Source organism: Furipterus horrens, unplaced genomic scaffold, assembly GCF_987537825.1.
Source record: "Furipterus horrens unplaced genomic scaffold, mFurHor1.1.pri manual_scaffold_7, whole genome shotgun sequence".
Lineage (NCBI taxonomy): Eukaryota > Metazoa > Chordata > Mammalia > Chiroptera > Furipteridae > Furipterus > Furipterus horrens.
The window spans coordinates 133,905,799-133,926,708 of NW_028327177.1; the positions used below are offsets into that span (position 1 = coordinate 133,905,799).

The following is a 20,910-nucleotide window of genomic DNA, read 5'->3' on the forward strand; positions in this document are numbered from 1 at the left end:
AGAACTTCCGCCTGGGAAAAAGTGTCGTCACGGGGCAAGCCTCCGGTTCCACTCCGTCCGTAGCCCAGGGCCTTTTATCCTAGTTGGCAGTCTTCCACACCCAAAGGCTACCCCACCCAGCTACTCCCTCGAGCTTCCCAACACCCCGCGGAGCCGTTTGCACGTCTCGAGGGTGTGACGGTTACGCTGTGACGTCGCTTCGGAGAAGGGCAAGGGAAAAGCTACGAGCGAATTTGGGGGACTGGAGCCCCAGCGCTGACGAGCGCGCTGAGAGCCTGGAGGCAGGACTAACACAGGACGGATATACACACACACCCATAGCCTTTCTGATTCCTTCTCAAACAAACCAATGAATGCGACAATGGAGACGTCAACGTGCCCCCGCCGCCAGAAGTGGCCCCGCCCCCTCCACTAGGCAGCCCTTGGTCGCCATGCTTAGTGTGGCTACCACCTCTGTGCTACTTTAGACTCTTCTCTGGCTCTCCGATGTCCTTGCTGACCTTCTTAAGCATTCCTTTCCTTGCACTGTCAACTTCCACCTTCTCGGGCTTCTTGCTTACTCGCTGCTAATCCAGCCACACTTGAGATGGCGGCGGTGGGGGGGGGCGGGCCCGATGAGGGGCGTGACCGGCGCGGTGACGTCAGCGCGCTGCGTGTCGGCAGGTGAAGGGAAAGTTTGGCCCGTGCGTGGGGCTGGGGTGGAGGGCGGGACAGAGGGGCCGGGCCCTAGGCAAAGCTCCTGTCGCTGCTGCAGCTGAGGCCGAGGCCGGGACCTGGACCGGGCCGGGCAGTGCCGGACGCGGAGGAGCAGGAGGCGAGGTCCGCCGGAGCTTCGAGCCCCCGCCGCTCTGCCGCGCTGTGACCTCGCACCAAGGCGTCGTCCGGACCCGTGGCTGTTCTTGAGGAGATTGTTGGGGTCGCGGCGGCAGCGGTTGGGGGTGGGGAAAGGCGCGGCGAGGAGAGAAGAGAGGTCAGCGAGTTTGAAGGAGGATCGAGAGCTTTCTTGCCGTCATGTCCGAGGAGTCGAGCGCCCTGCCTTGGTCCATCAACAGGGACGATTACGAGCTGCAGGAGGTGATCGGTGAGAGCTGGCGCCACTGAGTGGGGAGGCGCTGCTCTGGGCAGCGGGTGACACGCGGGAGCTCGGGGAGCGCAGTTCTCACAGATATTAATGGGCACTCGTGGGGCCCAGGGGTTGGTACGGCGCGTGGGTGAGGCTCCGGTTTTGTGCAGCGCGAGTGAGGCGGGAAGGGAATTTTGAGTGGCGCGCCTATGGGGCGGGGTAGGATGGGTTTGAGGGGCCCAGGAGAGATTGGTGTAGTGATAGATGTCTGAACCTGAGCGACAGATGTGCCTTGGAGAGGAAGAAAAGTGCGGGCGTGGGGCAGGCCTTTACAAGGTTGTACCACAAAAGGGCTATTAGTTGTGGCACAACCACCTATTTGGGGGATTATGGGACAGGGTGCTGTAGTTCATTCCCGCATCGGTGCGAGAAACCGTGCGTGCCCAGGAAATGCCAGGCATTGCTGGGGTGGAGCTGGGGAGCTGCGGAGCGGCAGGTACCGCGCCGAGTAACGTGGACGCAGCTTCCGACGGCTGCAGACTGACTTTCTAGTCCGGAGGGAGACTTCCAGTAAGTAGATAACGAAAAACAACTGCAGGTTTTGGCAAGTGCTGGGAAGGAAATAAGATGTTCTGATAGGGAGTAACCTGGAGACCTCGCTAGGGTGACCTCAAGGAAGAATCTTTCTTTTGAGGCCTTTAAGTTGAGCACTGAAGGATGAGAAGGAAGCTGAAGAGCCCAGGGGAGATTTTTCCTACTGAGGGATGAGAAAATGCCAAGGTCCTGAGGATGGAAAAAGCTTGATGTGCTTTAGGAGCTGAAGGAAGACTGGCAAGGATTAAAAAAAAAAAAAAAAAAAAAAAAAAGTAAGGGAGAGGCCAGATCTTAGGGACCTTCTCAGCCCTGGTAAGGGTTTTGGGATTTTAAGTGTTATTGAAGGGCTTCACGCGGGGACATCTAGTGGGTCTGGCTGTTGGTGTGGTGTGGACTTGAAGGTGGTCCAGGAAGACCCGTTGGCAGAGGCCAAAACTTGCACGAGCATAGATTTGTAGATTTGTAATTCTAGGAGAGGCACAGTGATTGAGGGGACGGTAGGGACTGGGGATGATGAGGGGAGTTTTTATTTATTTATTTTTTAAAGATTTTATTTATTTATTTTTACAGAGAGGGGAAAGGAGGGAGAGAGGGGGAGAAACATCACTGTGTGGTTGTCTCTCGCACGCCCCCTACTGGGGACCTGGCCAGCGACCCAGGCATGTGCCCTGACGGGGAATCGAACCACTGATCCTTTGGTTCGCAGGCCAGTGCTCCGTCCACTGAGCCACACCAGCCAGGGCATGAGGGGAGTCTTTGTTGACATGAAGATCCCCGTGTATTGGAGGAAGGAGACTGTCTCCTTTGCTCGATCAGCATCCTGTCCTAAAATTAGTTTTATAACAAAGACTGGCTGAAAAACTCATTAGCTTTCTTGGGGGTGTGAATGTTTATTGTACGGTATCTGTGTTTTAGAGAAGCTTTGTCATATTTCTTTTTTTCTTCACTTGCCTCTTGTTTCAGAACAAATCTGTGCTAAGTTTTATCTGAAAGACATCACATCTTTTTCCTTAAGTCACTTCATGGGCCTGTGTTCTTGCTGCATGCTGAGTCTTGACATGTACTGGTTGGTTCTAAAGACAGCCAGCTAGGCCTCTGTCTTGATTGATTGCTTCTGGGCCCCTCAGAGTTTCACACTGAAGAAGGGGATTAAGTGGGACATTCCAGAGTGATGTCTGAAAAGTAAAGAAGAGTCCCCGTGATGGTTTCAGAAGAGGAGTTTTGCTTTCCTATTTGGTGTACATCTTTCCAGGGTGAAGAGGATGCCTGTGGTCATTCTTCCTGCCTTTGCTGTTAAGGTGGCATAGGACTAGAAATTTAGAGGCCAGTGTCCTCAGACCAATAGGGTGTCTGTGAGCGGAGAAAGGGAAGTCTGAGTCGTCTGGGGTAGGGTTAGTCTGTGTCTTATTCTCAGACTGGTCCATGGGCAGAAGGTTAAGAACTCCACTACTGAACACCTTATGTTTAAAAGTAACTTTACTGAGGTATAATTTAATACCATAAAATTCACCCATTTTTAAGTATAGAATTCAGTGATTCTTTTTTTTTTTTTTTTAGTAAATTTACTATGTTGTGCACCAATCAGCATGATCCAGCTTTAGAATATTTTCATCACCTCATTGAGATCCCTTCTTCCTGTTACAATTGATCCCTGTTCCCACCCTCACATATCTACTTTCTGTCTATAGATTTGCCCTTTTTGGATATTTCATATAAATGGGATCATATAACAATGTGGTCTTTTGTGTTTGGCTTCTTTCAGTTAGCACAGTATTTTTCATTTTTTCATTTTTTATGGAGGTAGAAGTTATATACCATAAAATCCACCTGTTTTAAATGTATCATTCTATAATTTTTTAGTAAATTTACAGACTTGTTCCATCATCACCACAATCCCGTTTTAGAACATTTCCATCATTCCAAAAAGCTGCCTCATGTCCATTTGCAGTCACTCCCTGTTTCCACCCCCTGCTTCAGGCAACCACAAATCTGCTTTCTGTCTATAGATTTGCTTTTCTGGACATTTCGTATAATCATATAATATGCGATGCTTTGTGTTTAGTTTCTTTATTTGGGATAATGTGGTATTTTTATTTTGAAGTTTATTCATGTTGTAGCCTTTAGTGTGCATTATATTCCTTTTTTTTGTTTTTGTTTTTTTTGGACACCACTTGATGGACATTGGGTTTCTGCTTTTTTTTTCTTGAGTGGAATTGCTGGGTCATATGGTAAATTGATGTTTAACTTTTCAAAGTGATTGTACCATTTTACATTCCCATTAGTGATGTATGAAGGTTCCTGTTTCTCTATACCCTTGCCAGCATTTGTTGTCTGTCATTTTGATTGTAGCCATCCTAGTGGGTGTGAAGTGGAATCTCATTGTGGTTTTGTTTTGCATTTCACTAATGACTAGTGACGTTGAGCATCTTTTTATGTGCTTGTTTATTAGCTTTCCATATATCTTTGCTGAAATGTCTATTCAAATCTTTTGCCCATTTGGGTTGTGCTTTGGGAAATATTAATGGTGTCCCCTTTCTCACCAAAGCTCATACATTTATTTGAACTGAATTTTTTTTCATATGTGCTACTTAGTGCTGTAATATTTGTGGGGTTGATATTTCTTACATTCTTGTTTGCTCTCTCTTTGTGGCAAAGTCCTATAGAGAAAAGAAAATTTCCTTCCTTGAACAAAATCAAAGTGTGTGGGCTGGGAATTTAAAGGACTTCCTTAAAAAATTTTTTTATTGTCTTAAACATGCTTTGGCAAAATTTGAAGTTCTTTAAGTATAATTACTTGTAAAAAAATGTTAGTTTTGTTCTCATTATAAATTATTCATCTTTTCAGTGTTTTTGAGCTCCTTTCTAACCCCTGCTATTGTATTAGAATTTCTGACCAGGTACTTGTACTGTATTTGGCGTGTTGAAGCAATAGTAAAAATATGGGCTTCGGGGTTACACTGACCTGGATTCAGATTCTGGCTTTACCTGTTACAACCTGTGTGATCTTGGACAATATAACTGGTTTTAATGTCAGCTTTCTGTCTGTAAAATTGGATAATGGTACTATGTCATTGGGGCTGATGTGTGGAGTAAGTATAGTTGTTTGTAGTAAGTGTTTAGCTTATATTAAATGCTTCATAATGCTGTTATCTCTGACTTTCTTTTCCTGCTGGTCCTTACATTTCCTAATTTTTGATATTACCATGAAATATTGAGATACGATGTGATTTGAAATCTTGCAACACAAATATTTTAGATCTGTTTTAATGCTATTAGGACGTCATTGGATCTTTTTTTGTTACTTCCAGATCTCATTCAAGTTTAGATGGATTTAAGGATTTATGTTGGACGTGGTGATACAGCTGTCTGTGTAAGGCCCTGCCACTCATGGTGATGCCAATAATACAATATGACGGCCAATTGTGAAACCAGTCTGTCAAGGGCTGTGCCATGTGCCCTTTATTGGAATGCATCTTGAAAAGTCTCAATAAATACTTACTGTTTACCTCAGACTAGGTTTAGAAAATCTTTAAGGTCTGTTTTTAGTTAAGATGTGATTCATCTAGCTTTGACACTTGGGTGAAGATGACCCACTCCCATGATTCTCTACTTCCCCCTCTCCTTTATTTTCATTAATTATTCACTAGACACACATTTTCATGTCTAAAATAGTGGTTTCCAAATGCAGATTCCCGGATCCCACCTCTAGCCCCTCCATAAATGTGAAAGACATCATGTGCTATCAGTAGTGATGCTTAACAGCTCGTGTATTTTCTTCCCCTGATTGGTAGACTTAGCTGTAGTGACACTTTCAATAAGGCCAGCTTTGGGCCAACAGCTTTGGGCCAACAACCTCATAGGATTGCATTTGGCTGCTTGTAATGGAACATAAGTACTAGTAGCTTAATAAAATACTTCTTCCTCCTTTATATAACGAGAAAACTGGAGTGAAACCCAGGCTTCTAGTTTTTTCTCCACCACACTTAGCACATGACTCTCATTCTCATAGCTGCAAGATAATTGTTCCACCTAGAGCCTCGTGCTTGTGTTCGAAGCCGGAAGAATATGGCAAAAGGACAAAGGCATGTGACAACTTAGTTGGCTCCCTTTCAGAGGACTTTCTTTCCTGGAAGCCTTCCTCAGTGACTTCCATTTCTGTTTTATTGGCCAGAGCTGTGTAATTTGGCCATTTGCAAGGGAGGCTGTGAAATGAAGCTTTTTAACTGGGCACATTATTACTTCCAAGTTAGCTGGAAGTTTTATTATTAAAGAAGAAGGAAAAATTGTATATTGGATAGGCAACCAAAAATGTTGGTCTCAGCTGTTTTATTTTTTTCTTTTTTTAAGTTAAAATAGTTAAATAAGACATTGCAAGTAAATAATTTAACCTGACACATAGTAATCAGTTAATAAATGTTAGCTTTAACCTAAAGAGGCAGCTGCCTACCAATTAAGAGCATGGTGTTGAAACATCATGTAGTTCTGGTTTCTAGGTCCTACCCTGTCTCTTACTAATTTATGACCTAAGTCTTACACATGCTTACATTGCTCTTCTTACATTGCTTTGTAAGATCAATAATACCTAACTCGTGAGACTGTGAGGATTAGATGAAAAAAAGAAACACAAATAAAGAAAGTGTCCAGCACAGTACTTGGTACACAGAGCTAGTATTCAATAAATGTTAATACTCATGGGGGTAATCATGAGATACTGCCCATAAATATCGGGCTGTTTCTGTGTTTTTTCTTCCCCAAGCAGGTGGTTTTTTTTTTTTTTTTTTCTTCTTGAAAATGTTAATATATGCCACTGCTTGATTGATTAATTTGTTCAACAGATATTGAACTCTTGGCACTGTTCTGGATGCTGAAGATCCAGCAGTAAAGCAGACAGATAGAAATCCCTGCTTTTTTGGAATTTATAATCTAGTGGCGAAGGACAAAAATAAAGCAGGGAAAGAGGTTGGGGGAACTGCTAGGGATCGAGGTGAGCTTTAAATAGATCAGTGAACGCCTCACCATGCAGGTGACAGTGGAGGAAAGACTAGAAGGAGGTGAAGTGAATGTGCTGGTTATCTGCAGGAAGTTTGTTCCAAGCAGAGCAAGGCGCTGAAGTAGAAGCATGCTTAGTCGTGACTAAGGAGTAACAAGGCGAGAACGGCCTGAGCAGAGTGAGACCGGGTGCAGAGGCAGACAGGCAGGCATGTGAAGCCTCGTAAGTCATTGTGGGTACTTCTTTGGCTTCGAGTAAGCTTGAAAATCATTGCTGGGTTTTGAGCAGAGGATTAATATGATCTGGCTTATGTTTTGCAAGGATAACTTGGGCTGCTCCGTGGAGAATAGTTTTGTAAGGGTTCAAGGGTGGAAGGAGAGGTTATGCAGGAGAGAGATGTAATAGTTGGGGTGACAGGAAGCAGGCAGATGCTGGATATGATATATTTCAGAATTAGAGCTGTGCTGCTGGATTCGATGGTGAGATTTGAAGATTTTTGGCTGGAGCATATGAAGGATGGAATTACAGTCCATTGAGATGGAAGATCACCAGAGTGAACAGGAGAGGAAGGGATGATTCATTGCAAAACCGTCAGGCTGCTTGAATGACTACTCAAAGCATATGGCAGTGTGTCTTTATTTTCATCTTTGTGTGGAGAGGATAGCATGATATTTACGATGACTATTCCTACAGCTGTTTCCCCAGTTCTAGGAGCTTTAATTTTCAACTTGACTCTTGACAAGATGCCTTATTTATTGTAGAAAAAGGTTTATAAAATTGTAAATTCTAGTATTTTCCATGGTTCGGGTGACAATACCTTAGTCATCTTTCATAAAGAACAGTCTGGGCTGGCTCTTTAGTAAATGCAAAACCTTACTGAAAAATACTTAAAAACAAAATCTTTAGAATATGTATCTTCTATAATGATGGTTGGTTAAAATTTGGGGCAAAAGATCTTCAAATGATTTGCTTCATTTGATAGGAATAATATCCATTTTTTACTTTCTCTTTTAAATTCCTGGGTCTCGTAAAGTGGAGAGAGACTCTCGAGAGAGTTTTTAGTTTCCGTCATGCCTTTGGGCAGCTCCTTTTCTGTCTCAAGAGATGAAGTCACCCAGTTTCAAGGCTTTCAGGAGAAGGTTCATTTATATTTTTGTGCATTAATCCATTCTGGTGTGGAATGTACGCTAATTCTGCAGTTAAAGAATAACTAGCAGGGGACAGAAGATTGGAAGAAGTGGGGGTGTAGGGAATGGTGCATTGAAATGCACAACAGTGTAGAACAGTGAAAGCCTGAATTGGGACGTTTGATTGGAAATTGTCTTATACTTGCCATTACATTATTCTTCCTATTGGGTTAACACTTATTAGAGGCCATTGGAGGGTAGCTTTCACACCTTGGCTAAACCATTTCTAAGAGATACGTTTTACACATTTGCATGTGTATTTGTACTGAAGGGAAAGTTTTATAAAGTAACATTTTCTTTTATTATGTGCAATGCTTACAATCTTTTTCTGTTTGATTCTATTTAATCTTAAGAAAAATGATAGTTGAAGCCAGTCAGTTCACTGGTAGTTTGAAAAATTCCACATGAGGGCACCTGCTTTAAAGAAAAGATGAAATATTTTCAAAATTTGTATCTCTAATCCTGTTTGGTGCAGCCACTGTGGAAAGCAGTATGGAGTTATCGCAAAAAATTAATAATGTAACTGCCTTATGACCCAGTGATTCCACTTCTGGAATATATCCAAAGAAACCTGAAACACTAATATGAAAGAATATACGCACCCTCTATTCATAACAGTGTTATTTACAATAGCCAAAATTTGGAAGCAGTCCAGGAGCCCATCAGTAGATGAGTGGATAAAAAAGCTGTGGTACATTTACACGATGGAACACTACTTGGCTATAAAAAAGAAGAAAATATTGCCCTTTGTGACACCATGGATGGACCTGGAGAACATTATGCTAAGTGACTAAGCCAGTCAGAGAGACAAGTGCCGTATGATTCACCCATGTGGAATCTAATGAACGAAATGAACTGACAAACGAAATAGAAACAGACTGACAGCTCTTGGAGGGGGCGGGTTGTGGGACTGGATGAAAAAGGAGGGGATTTGGCAAAACAAAGAAATTCACAGACACTGGTAACAACAGTATGGTGATTCGCAGAGGGAAAGGCTGGTGGGGGAAAGTAGAAGAGGGTGTAGGGTGGGTAAACGGTGATGGAAGGAGACTTGACTTGGCTGGTGAACACAATATACAGACGATGTCTTACAGACTTATACACCTGAAGCCTGTAAGATGTCATTAGCCAGTGTCGCTGCAATAAATTCAGTGAAGTAAATCTTATTTCTTAATTACAATTTGCATTCAGTATTATTTTGTATTGGTTTCAGGTATATAGCACTGTTTTTAAATTCTTGCAAAAATTGATGAGTAATAAAAATCATAATAAATAAGTTTTTAAGGTAGTCTTCCCTGCTCTTATATTTACATGATTAGGTGTTATTTTCTGTGAAGTAAAATTTTTTCTAATAAAAGATAGAACACCACTGGCTGTTCTGAATCAGTGGTGTTGAAAGTGGCGAGTTTTTACAGTATTACCATAATCCTTTATGTTAATACCTTAAACTTTGGTGGCATACTTGAGAGCTTTATTGAGATATTCACATATCATAAAATTTTTCCTTTTGAAAATGTACAGATCAGTATATCACATAGTTGTGCAACCATCCCCGCTGTCCACTTCCAGAACATTTCATAGCTCCAGGAAGAAACTCCATGTCCATTAGGAGCAGTCCTCATTCCCCTTTCCTCTGTCCCTGCAGCCACTAATCTCTTCTCCGTCCCTGTTATGTTTACTCTTTCAAGAGTGTTATATAAATGGGATCATAAAATACGTAACTTTCTGAGATTGGCTTTTTTTCACTCAACATAATGCCCTTGATGTTCCTTCAAGTAATTGTGCATATCAGGGGTTCGTTTATTTTTTATTGCTGAATAGTATTCCTTTGTATGGATTTACCAGTGATTGTTAAACCATTCATCTGTTGAAGGATATTTGGGTAGTTTCCAGCTTTTGGCTGTTATGAATAAAGCTGCCATGAATATTCATATACTAGTTTCTGTGTAAACAAATGTTTTTATTTCTCTGGGATAAATACCCGCGCATACAAATGCTGAGTTCTACAAGTCCATTTTTAGTTTTAAAAGAAATGGCCAATCAGTTTTCCAAAGTGGCTGTATGAGTGGTCTAGTTTCACCATATCCTCACCAACATTTGGTGTTATCATTTAAAAAAAATAAAATGTTTTTTGCCATTCTGATAGGTTATCCCATCTCCATTGAACTGCTTTTGCACCTTTGCCAAAAATCAGTGGGGCACATTGGTGTGAATCTGTTTTTGGGTTCTCTGTTCTGCTGTGTGTGTGTATGTGTGTAGTTATCTGCCAATACTACACTATGTAGATTACTCTTAAGTATGTAGGTCCTGAAAATGGGTAGTATGACTCCTTCAACTTTGTTCATCTTTACTATTGTGTTGGCTATTCTAGGGCCTTCCCTTTTTACGTGAACTTTAAATATTTTAGAGAGAGGGGAAGAGAGGGAAAAGGAGAGGGAGAGAAACACGATGTGAGGGAGAAAAATTAATTGGTTGCCTTTCACATGTACCCCAACCTGGGACTAAACCTACAACCTAGGCATGTGCCCTGACCAGGAATCCAACCGACGACCTTTTGCTTTGCAGGATGACACCCAGCAGGCTGAGCCACATCGGTTAGGGTTCAGTTTTTATATAAACTTTAGAATAAGCTTTTCTGTGTGTACAAAATACTTTGCCAGGATTTTGATAGGAATTGTATTACAACTATATATAGTCAGTTTGGGGAGTATTGACATCTTTACTGTGTTGAGTTTTCAAATCCATGAACACGGTATGTCTCTTCAATTATTTAGGCCTTTATTTTATTGGAATTTTGTAATATTTAGCATATAGATTCCGTTCAGGTTTTATTGGATTTGTGCCTAAATATTCATTTTGAGGGAGTAATTATAAACGGTATTGTGTTTTAAATTTTTGCTTTCCACTTGTTTGTTGTGAGTTTACAAAAGTGCAGTTGGTTTTCATGTGTTGATCTTATGTCTTGCAACAGCTCTCTTTAGTCCTAGGAGCTTTTCTTGTACATTCCTTGGGTTTTTTGTTTTTTGTTTTAAATTGACAATCACGTCATCTACAAATAGGGACAGTTTGATTTCTTCTTCTCTGGATGACTTCTCTATTTATTAATTTCTTGTTTTTGTTTTTTTTTTTTAACAATAATGTTTACTTTGCCCATGAATCTGCAATTTAGACAGTTTTATTTTTTAAATTATTTATTTATTTGTTTTTTTATTTTATTTTTAGAGAGAGGGGAAAGGAGAAAGAGAGGGAGAGAAACATCACTGTGTGGTTGCCTCTCACTCACGCCCCTAACTGGGGACCTGACGTGCAACCTAGTCATGTGCCCTGACTGGGAATCGAACCAGCGACACTTGGCTCGCAGGCTGCCGCTCAATCCACTGAGCCACAGCAGCCAGGGCTAATTTCTTGTTTTATTGTGACGGCTAGGACTTCCAGTACTATGATAAATAAGAGTGATGAGAATGAACACATCCTTGCCTTTTCCCCAGTCTTCCAGGGAGAGCATTCAGTCTTTTATCATAAAGTATGTTGCTAGCTGTAAAGCTTTTTTGTACATGTTCTTTATGAAGTTGAAGAAGTTTCCATGAAGCTGAAGTTTTTCTCTATTCCTATTTTGCTGAGAGCTTTTTATCATGAATGGTGTTGGATTTTTTAAAAAGTATTTTTTCTGTGTCAGTATGATCATATGACTTTTCTTTCTTAACCTGTTGGTATAGTGCATTACATTGATTTTGATTTTTAAAAAATAGGGTACCAGCCTTTCATACCTGGAATACATACCACTTGATTGTGGTATATTACCTATTGCTGAATTTGATTTGCTAATATTTGTTAAGAATTTTGCAACTAATTTTGCCTATAGTATTCCTGTGATGTCTTGGTCTGGTTTCGATCTTGGTAATTAACACTGGCTTCATAAACTAAGTTGGGAAGCGTCCCACTTCTTCCATTTTTGGAAAACATTGTATAAAATTGCTATTGCCCTGGCTGGTGTGGCTCAGTGGACTGAGTGCCAGCCTGCAAACCGGAAGGTCGCGGGTTTGATTACCAGTCAGGGCACATGTGTGGGTTGCAGGCCAGGTCCCTAGTTGGGGGCATGGGAACGGCAACCAATCAATGTATCTCTTGCACCCTGAAGTTCCTCTCCCTCCCTCCCCCTCTCTAAAAATAAATAAATAAAATATTTTAGAAAAATGGCTATTAATTCTTTTTTCAGTGTTTGGTAAGATTCTCCCTTGAAACCATCTGGTGATTTTTTTTTTTTTTTGAGAACTTTTAAATTACAGATTTGATATTTTAAATAGTTAACAGGATTATTCAAGTTACCTACTTCATTTTGGCTGAGTTTGGTAGTTGTTTTCAAAGACTTAGTGTATTTTTTTCTAAATTGTAGAATTATGAGTTAAAGTAACATGTAGTATTTCTTTATCTTTTTTAAAAATTGAGATAAAAGTCACATAACATAAAATTTACTACTTTTAAAAGAGTACAATTCAGTGGATTTTAGTATATTCACAGTGTTTTGCAACCATCACCATTAATTCCAGAGTCTTTGCATCACACCAGAAAAGTCCGGGACCCATCAAGCAGTAATTGCACACTCTCCTCCTCTCCCAGCTCCTGGCAATCATTAATCTATATTCCGTCTCTACGACTTTGCCTATTCTAGACCTTTTACGTAAATTGAGTCATACACTATGTGGTCTTCTGAGATTTTTTTACTTGTCATAGTATAATGTTTTCAGGCTTCATCCACGTTGTTTCATGTGTCAGTACTTGCTCCTTGGCTCATGGCTCTTCCCATCCTGACCCTTCGGATTACATTGGGCCCACCGAGATAATCCGGAACAATCATCCTTCCTTAATGTAACTTGATAACACACACAAAGCTTTTGCCATATAAGGTAACATTCACAGATTTCAAGGATTAGGACCTGTACAACTTGGGGAGGGGCATTATTCTACCCACCACATGAACTTCAGATCTTTTGCTGTTATCGCACTGTTCCCTGAGGATCTGTGGGATTGTTTTTTGTTTTTGTTTTTTGTCTGTTTTTTTTCTCTGTTTATATTGACTGAACTCTTGGAAATTGTATGTTTCAGTTGTCTAATTTTCATTCGGTACTTTTTTATAACGTCTGTTACCTTGCTGAGATTTTTCATTTTTTAAATTTGTGTTAAAAGAATTCCTAATTGTTGAAGCATTTTTATAACTGCTGCTTTAAAATTCTCCGGCATGTGATTCATTTTGGTGTTGACATAGTGTGAATGTCTTTTCTCATATAAGTGTGTTTTTCCCGGTTCTTGGTATGATATATGCTTATAATTATTATTTTTTTTAGTGTCCTGGACATTTAGGACACTAATGTTAGGAGACTCTTGATTCTGGTTAAGTCTTTTGTTTTAGTAGGCAGTTAATCTATTAGATTTAGTGTGCAGGCCCTGGCCTACTTTTGTGAGCTGTGTAATTCCTATGATAATTTAGTTTTCAGAGCTCTTGCAAGTGCTAGTCTCTGTTGCTTTATTCTTCTGGCACCACAGGGACTCCTGTTTGATCTGCACCCGCGTCACCTGGGCTGACTGGTGGGCGTGGGTTCCCTGGTCTGCTACTGCTCAGGGCAGTTTGGCTGGATGCTGGCCCAGGTGTGGGGCTGGACCTCGTTGCCCAGTGGTGACCCTGGCCTGCTGCTGTCTGGGTTGGGTCTCTGCTGTCTCCCTTGGGGTCTCTGCTGAGCTTCCCTTTTCACAGTCCTTCGGCTGGAAAGCGGGATTTTCTCATGTGTTTGTCTGTCTATCCCTGTTGGTAGTTTCCGGTTGCAGGCTGTCCTGGTGCCCGCTCATGGATATGTGGGAGATAAAGGGAGAACCCAGGGAACTCACAGGGGTGCTTTTCCTCACACTCTGAGGTCCCTAGCAGTATGCCTTCTTTCTACACGTCAGAGTCATTTAATGACTGTTGAATTATTTCCAGTCTATTTAGTTGTATTTAGAGCAGAGGAGCAGGGACACGTGGGCCTCCACCATGAAATTATAGAACTGGAAACCGAGCAGTTTTAATTTTTTTTTTTTGTACTGATATTTATTGGCAGTTCTATGAAATGCTTGATGCTTTTGCTGTTATAGACACCCTGCTTTTTAAAGAGCATCTGTTGAGTGTAGGAACAAGATAAGGATTAACTTCTCTTGTTTAAATTGTGTGGGAATTAGAAATGTTATGTTTTTATCTACCCATCTATTTATTTACTCATTTATGTATTTATCTTTAGGGAGTGGAGCAACGGCTGTGGTCCAAGCAGCATATTGTGCCCCTAAGAAGGAGAAAGTGGCAATCAAACGGATAAACCTTGAGAAATGTCAGACTAGCATGGATGAGCTTCTGGTATGCACGTCTTATATTTCTTAAGGGGAGAGGTATAATCTTGTACGTTTCACGTTAGAAGTTTTTGATTCCTTTTTAAGAACACTAACATTTACAGTAATGTTTATTGTAAAATATATTAAAATTCAGGTAAGTAGAAAGAAAATACATTGTTATAATCTTCTCATTCTGAGATTAACAGTTGCTATATAATCTTTCAGACAGCACATTTAAACATCTTTGTATATTTATGGTAATGTAATCATATACTTGTTCTTTTTATTAAAAACCTTATCACAGAATTCTTTTTGTGTATGCATACGAATTACTATAATTTCAATATGTGTGTAGTATCCCATTGAATAGGCAGACCACACTTTATTTACTCTATTCTCTGGTATTGGACAATTACCTTACTTCCTCTTTTTTATTGTTATAAATGATGCTTGCTTACTTCTCTCTTTCCTTAAAATAGTATCATGCAGTTGTAATTCCTGGGTCAAATAGGATATTCTTTGAAGGGCTTTTGTTCCCTAAGAACAGGGTTCGAGTCTGTGTTCTGACCGTTGATGCAAGATGAGAGCTAGAATGACAACAGGCAGCTAGGGAAGAAGAGAAGAAAGGGAGTCCCAGGGACCCACAGCTGCAAGAGATGTTTTGTGGAATTAAAAGCTAGTCACACATGGCTTGTTTTGGACTTCTTTTATGCACCATGACACCCAGATTAGTTTTAAATATGTTATAAGTGCTCAGCAAGGGAAAGAAGAGTGTTTCAAGTCATTTTTTTTAAATGCTTGATTTCTTTGGCTTAAAATGGATTTCATGAGGTTTTTCTTGAAGATCAAGTGACATAGTACTTGAAAACTATGTAAGCTGTCGTACAAATATGAACTAATACTGCTGTTTTATTAAGTAATTTCTCTGAGATCGTATATAGTAGTGATAGAAAGAGCAGGAATTAGGACTGGGATAATCTGACAGTACAGAAGTTTTTTCCAGTGTACCAGATGGGATTTAATTTCTGGTGTATTCTGTACTGAGTATTAGGGAATGATTGGAATAAAAGGAGAAGAGGGAATAGAATTATATATTGAACTTTTAGAAGCTGCGACAAGTGTGTTTCTTCAGCCATTGGTAATGCATGGGCAGAAGCTGAAGAAGTCGGTTGCTGCAGTGACCTTGAGCTGCCTTTGGTAGAAGAACATACACTTAGAAGGAGATGCTGATTCAAATCCTGTTTGATGGTCTTGGGTTTACAGATGCCAGTAACACCTTGGAGCATCACTTGGACATTTGAAGTCTAAATTGTAAACTTCTATTAAAGAAAAGTAGAATTTTTAACTTACATATTAAGCCTGGAATATGAATTCTTATCACTTGCCAGTTATTTTGCATAATACATAAAGATAATATAAAGATGAGTGAAAGTTTTATTTATTACTTCATGACTAAAGAAACTGTGGCTCAAAGTGTCAAAGTGTAAACAACTTGACTAAGTTCACATGAAGATAATAAATAGCAAACATCTTTTCAGTGCTGGGCACTTCCATGTACTTTAACCTCGTAAAGATCTCCGTGAGGCAGATAGTGCCTCTGTTTCATAGGCAAGGAAAGGAAATCATATGATAAGTGACAGAGTCTGAATTAAAACTCTGGTCTTTCTGACTAAAGTCTATTGTTTTCTACTTTATGTAATACTAACAAAATGATTATAATCTTAGTTCAAGATTAGAAAGAACATCGCTTCTGAAATATAATTTGACATTCTTGAAAGTAGTATTTGTGGTATTACTGTAGGGCCTTACTTTTAGAGGAGTGGAAATTTGACATAGCGCTATAAAAGGAAAAACATTAGTTAGACCTCCGTAAATTTTGGCCACATATTCAGTAAGCTCTATGTTGCAAATGTAGTATTTATATATTTGGAAAATAAGTAACTTTTAGTAAAGCAAGTTTAAGATAACTGGCTTTATTTTGGGCGGGTGGTGGGGGGAGCAGGCAAGATCCCACTAAACCCCAGAGACACGTGGGGAGTATAAATAACGCCTGATATTCGTGGTGTGCATGGTGTCAGAACCAGAGGTCTGGGTGCCAAGGGCTCCATTTCTGCGAGAGAGGAAACCCTTCAGTTTACCTTAAAAAATCCAGAGAGCGCTGAGGTCGCCCGACGACAGGTGTGTAGCGTGTGTGACAGGTATTACTGAGGAGGCAGGAGATGGCTCCTTTCTCTTGTCAAAACATGTTCTTGTCTGACAGCCTTTGCTAAGGGTGGTGGGAAAATCAGCTGTCAGATCTTACTAAGTTTGTTTTCCCCAGAGATTTTACTCACAGGCATTTTTCTAAGAAAGGTGCACAGTGCAGTATTTTGAGATTTTTCCCTCGTAGGTGCTAGGACTAGATTCACTGGACAAACCTCTGAGGGGAACATTAGGAGGCTGCAAATGCCTTATCTTCCGCCAAGAGGCTCACAGTGTAGTCGAAGACTAGGTGCTCTGCTGTCCAGAGCAGAGCTTGGCAGACGCCCAGGAGGGGTATCAAGTCCGGCGCACGTGAGAGGGGGCAGAGAGCGCCCAGGTGCGGAGATGAGACCGTTGTGGGGACCTGTGCGTCTTGGGCCACCTTGGGCCACCAGGACAGCGGAGGCTGAGCGGTGTCGGCGGAGTCAGACCTCATAGGAAAGCCTCCCTGCCAGCTGCTCCTCTGGTGATGATTTGCCTCTCAGAAGAAGCCCTGGAGTATCTTCCAGTCCCCCTGTCAAGCTGTTTGTCAGCATGTGTTGTATATTAGTATTTGTCTAACTTCCTCACTGGCCCGAGTCGCATGGGGGCTCCATCGTGGGCGAGCCCCTCGCATTGAGCCTGGCACACAGCAGGCTCTTCTTGGTAAACTCTGTTGAAAGCATGAACTGTTTATTCCAGACAGGTTTATTCATTGTTTCCTATACCCGCTCTTGCATATTCCATCCTTTTTTCGTAATTATGTATGCCTTTCACCCCATACTGCTGTCAGATCTTCACATCCAGCAGAATTAAACGTGGTCCCTGCCTCCTGGGTGAAGACTTTTACCTACCTTAACTGTTTCCTGTGGATTTCTGTAACATTTGTTATCTTTACTACCCACTTGGCATGCAGGTGCTGTGCTCTGTATTCTCTCCCATACACACTTATCTCTTCGAATCCTGTAGAGCTCTATCAGCAAGCAGGTGCTCGTTTTAGTTCCTTCTTCCTTTTCCTTCGTGTTTACTTAGCTTCTAGTACCAAAGATTGTGCTGGTGACTTTGGGGGTTGCAAAACTACAAACAACAAGGTCCTTGCCATAAAGCAATTTACATTCAAATAGAGATGATGAGGAAAGAAACACTGGCATTTACTGAGTACTTTGTATGAAGCAGGGGTTATGGGCCACTTTTGCACAATTGATTTACTGGACAAATACCAAGGTCATATACATGAATCAGTAAAAAAGGCTATAGGATTCACTCATTCAACAAATATTTACTGAAGGTGTAGTGTGTGCCAGGCACAATGATAAGTGCCAGAAGTACAGTCTTAGCCCTCATTGAGCTTACGATTTTTGGGGGACACAGGAAAAGGAACAGCAATTACAGTACAGCATGTAAGTTTCACAACGTTTAGAAATCCACTTTTTTAAAAAGGCTGAGTCTTTATTTATTTACTTTAATCCTCAACTAAGGATATTGATTATTAGAGAGAGAGAAAGTGGGGAGAGAGAGAAACATCCATCTGTTGCCTCCTGTACATGCCCCAACCTGGGATGGAACCCATTACCTAAGTATGTGCCCTGACCAAGGATCAAACCTGCAACCTTTTGGTGTATGGGATGACACTCCAACCAGCCGAGCTACCTGGCCAGGGAAGGAATGGACTTCTAAGTACTTGCCTTCGTGGAACTCTGTGTCTTGGAAGGAGAGACAGACAAACAAGCACCCAGGCTACTATTTAGTTCATATGTGCCATGATGTAAGGATATACACAGGGAGCTTAGAAGCCAAGAGAAGGAATACCTAACTCAACCTGAGGAGCTGGGAGGAGATGATACTTCAGGTGAGTTCAGAAGGAAGAATTGGTGTTTTTAGCTAGGCAGAAACAATGAGGGAAGTGTGTTTGAGGCAGAGGGAACAATAGGGTGAAATGGCCATGGTTAGAAGGAGCATGGCTCAATTGAAGTTACTAGGACTGGGGTATGCTGTGGTGTGGGGTGTGAAGGAGTAGGAATGAGGCTAGAGAGGTAAGCAGGGCCTGGTCACACGGGGCTTTATAAGGCATTTTATCATACTTAATCTATTTAAATTTATTAATGAAGATGGTGTAAGCTTAGACTTTGGCACAGGTTTCTACTTTGGATTTAGTTTATGACCTTGCCCTGTTTTCAGTATGTTCCTCTTTAGTGTGAGAATTGTTGATCCTTTCACAAAAATGGGATGAGACAATATTTTGAAAGGACTAAAGAACCAACATAAACCACCCTTTGCTGATTGGTAATTATCCTCTCTGGCTATAAAACCAGATTCCCCAAGATGGTTTCTCAAGGGCACCTTGAAGTCCAAACGCGTGCTTGTGGCGGCCTCTGGTGCTGTGCCGGGCCAGGGCGTGATATGTAGGGCATGTTTCTAGTTTCAGAGATTGCTAGTGCAGTGAGTGGAAGACGTAAGGCCTGGGTGGACCAAGGGAAACCAAGCGGTTTTGGCTTTAACCGTCTGGAAGAGGTCAGAACCATGGAGATCTCAGAAGGGCTGTGACATAGTCTTGGGATCCCCAGCCTGTATTCACTAACTTGTAGTCTCGCTTTATGCTTGCAGATAATGAGTGATCATGTTTTCTCTTCTTTGTAGAAAGAAATTCAAGCCATGAGTCAGTGCCACCATCCTAACATTGTGTCTTACTACACGTCTTTTGTAGTAAAAGATGAGCTGTGGCTAGTCATGAAGCTGCTCAGTGGAGGTGAGTAAAATACAGTGGAATACTAACTTCCATGGGTTGGGAAGTTAATAAAAATGTTCTTTCTATTCTGGTCTGGTTTTCATGGACATTTGCTTTTAAGGAGATACTGAGAATTTAGTGTCTGCTAACAGTGCTAGTGTGTGAACTGAGACAGCTGTCACACTTTACATTTGGTTGTCACGCCTCTTGAATTTCTCCTCATCTAGGATGGTTCCCTCCCACTTCCTGTCTTCCATGACACAGATTTGTTGAAGGGTCTGGTCTGAAAGGTCTGATTGGAACTATCTTTCAAAATGTCCCACATTCTGGGTTATTTCTTTATGGCGATGTTTAACTTGCTTTATATTCCTCTGTTCCTTGCGAATTGAAAATTAGATCTAAAGCCTTGATTAGATTTGTTACCCTTTTTTTTTTTTAAGGATTTTATTTATGTTTTTTAGAGAGAGAGGAAGGGAAGGGAGCAAGAGAGGGAGAGAGACATTGATCAGTTGCCTCTTGCACACCCCCAACCGGGGACCTGGCCTGCAACCTGGGCATGTGCCCCAGCCGGGAATTAAACCCACGATCTTTCAGTTCATAGTCTGGCGGGTGTCCAACCAACTGAGCCACAACAGCTAGGGCTAAGTTAAATATTTTTGACACAAGATTTTGTAGGTGATGCTGTGTACTTCACATTGCATTATGTCAGGATGTATTTATTATCTTATTTTATCTTTAATGGTGATGTTAATTTTGATTGCTTAAGATTATGGTAGCCAGGCCGCTCCATGGAAAGGTTAACGTTTTTCCCCTTTGCAGCTAGCAAGTAATGTGAGATGGTACTTTGGCACTGTATCTAGTTCCTCCTAAGTCTTTTGTCCAATGATTTTAGCATCTATTAACAATTGTTTGAATCAATTGTTTTGCCAGGGACTGCAGAGCGAATGGTGGTTTTTCTTATTGTATCCTCTTTTACACTTATAAACTGTACTCTTCTGTGTAAAGGAACTTTACCTTATTAACTGGACTCTTTGATTAATCAGTATTGTAGTTCCTACTGAAAAGACAGGATAAATAATTGGTTTGTTTTTTTTTTTTTGTCTGCGGCGCTCCGGGAAGGTGGCCACCCCTCACCTCCCCGCACACCCCACGCCCACCTGACCGAACGCCTGGTTCTTTTTTTAAGGACCAATTTTTAGAGTAAAGAGTTAGTTTAATAATTACCAGTGGTAGCAGAAGGGAGGGTCCCTCCACCCCCAGTGGGTAAGGCTGTCATTTTTTTGAATATAATTACATAGATTCAAGGATTTTTATATATTCAATGTCTTTCAATCAATTATACTCTATTCCTTTGATGCTCAGGCTGGCCACAGTTTTGTCAGTGGGAGTCCCATAATTTAAGCTTACTGTTGTGTCCTTTGGACATGATTCATCAATCTTTGATAACTTGCTTGTTTTTCGGTTCAGGATTTCCTAGGCTTATGTTTCTATTGCTCTTCCCAGACTCAAACCAGCCAGTGTTCTATGGAGCTCTGATCTTCTTTATGGCGAATGGTATTTAGAAAGCATATCTTGGATGCTTGGGATGCTCTTTGCTGCTCCTTGTTCATTGCTTCCAGTTGAAAGAGCTTGGAAATACAGTGTATTAAAAATAAGTCATGATTTGACATTAATACTTCCAATTCAAGTTTAATATTACAGACCTTTAAAACGTTCGAATTACACTTGAATCTCATTTCTTACATAGAAAATCTTGGTCCCCAGCATTAACATGATT

At 41.1% G+C, this 20,910-nt stretch overlaps 1 protein-coding gene across 1 annotated transcript in view; it reads left to right on the forward strand.

The window, feature by feature from the left end:
- Positions 1-717: 717 nt before the first annotated feature.
- Positions 718-20,910, forward strand: part of OXSR1 (oxidative stress responsive kinase 1) — a 68,676-nt gene continuing 48,483 nt past the window's right edge. The window contains exons 1-3 of the mRNA XM_090284516.1: positions 718-1,081; positions 14,101-14,213; positions 19,046-19,154. Coding sequence (XP_090140642.1) covers positions 1,012-1,081; positions 14,101-14,213; positions 19,046-19,154 — 292 coding nt within the window. The 5' untranslated portion in view covers positions 718-1,011. The remainder of the gene's footprint in view (positions 1,082-14,100; positions 14,214-19,045; positions 19,155-20,910) is intronic.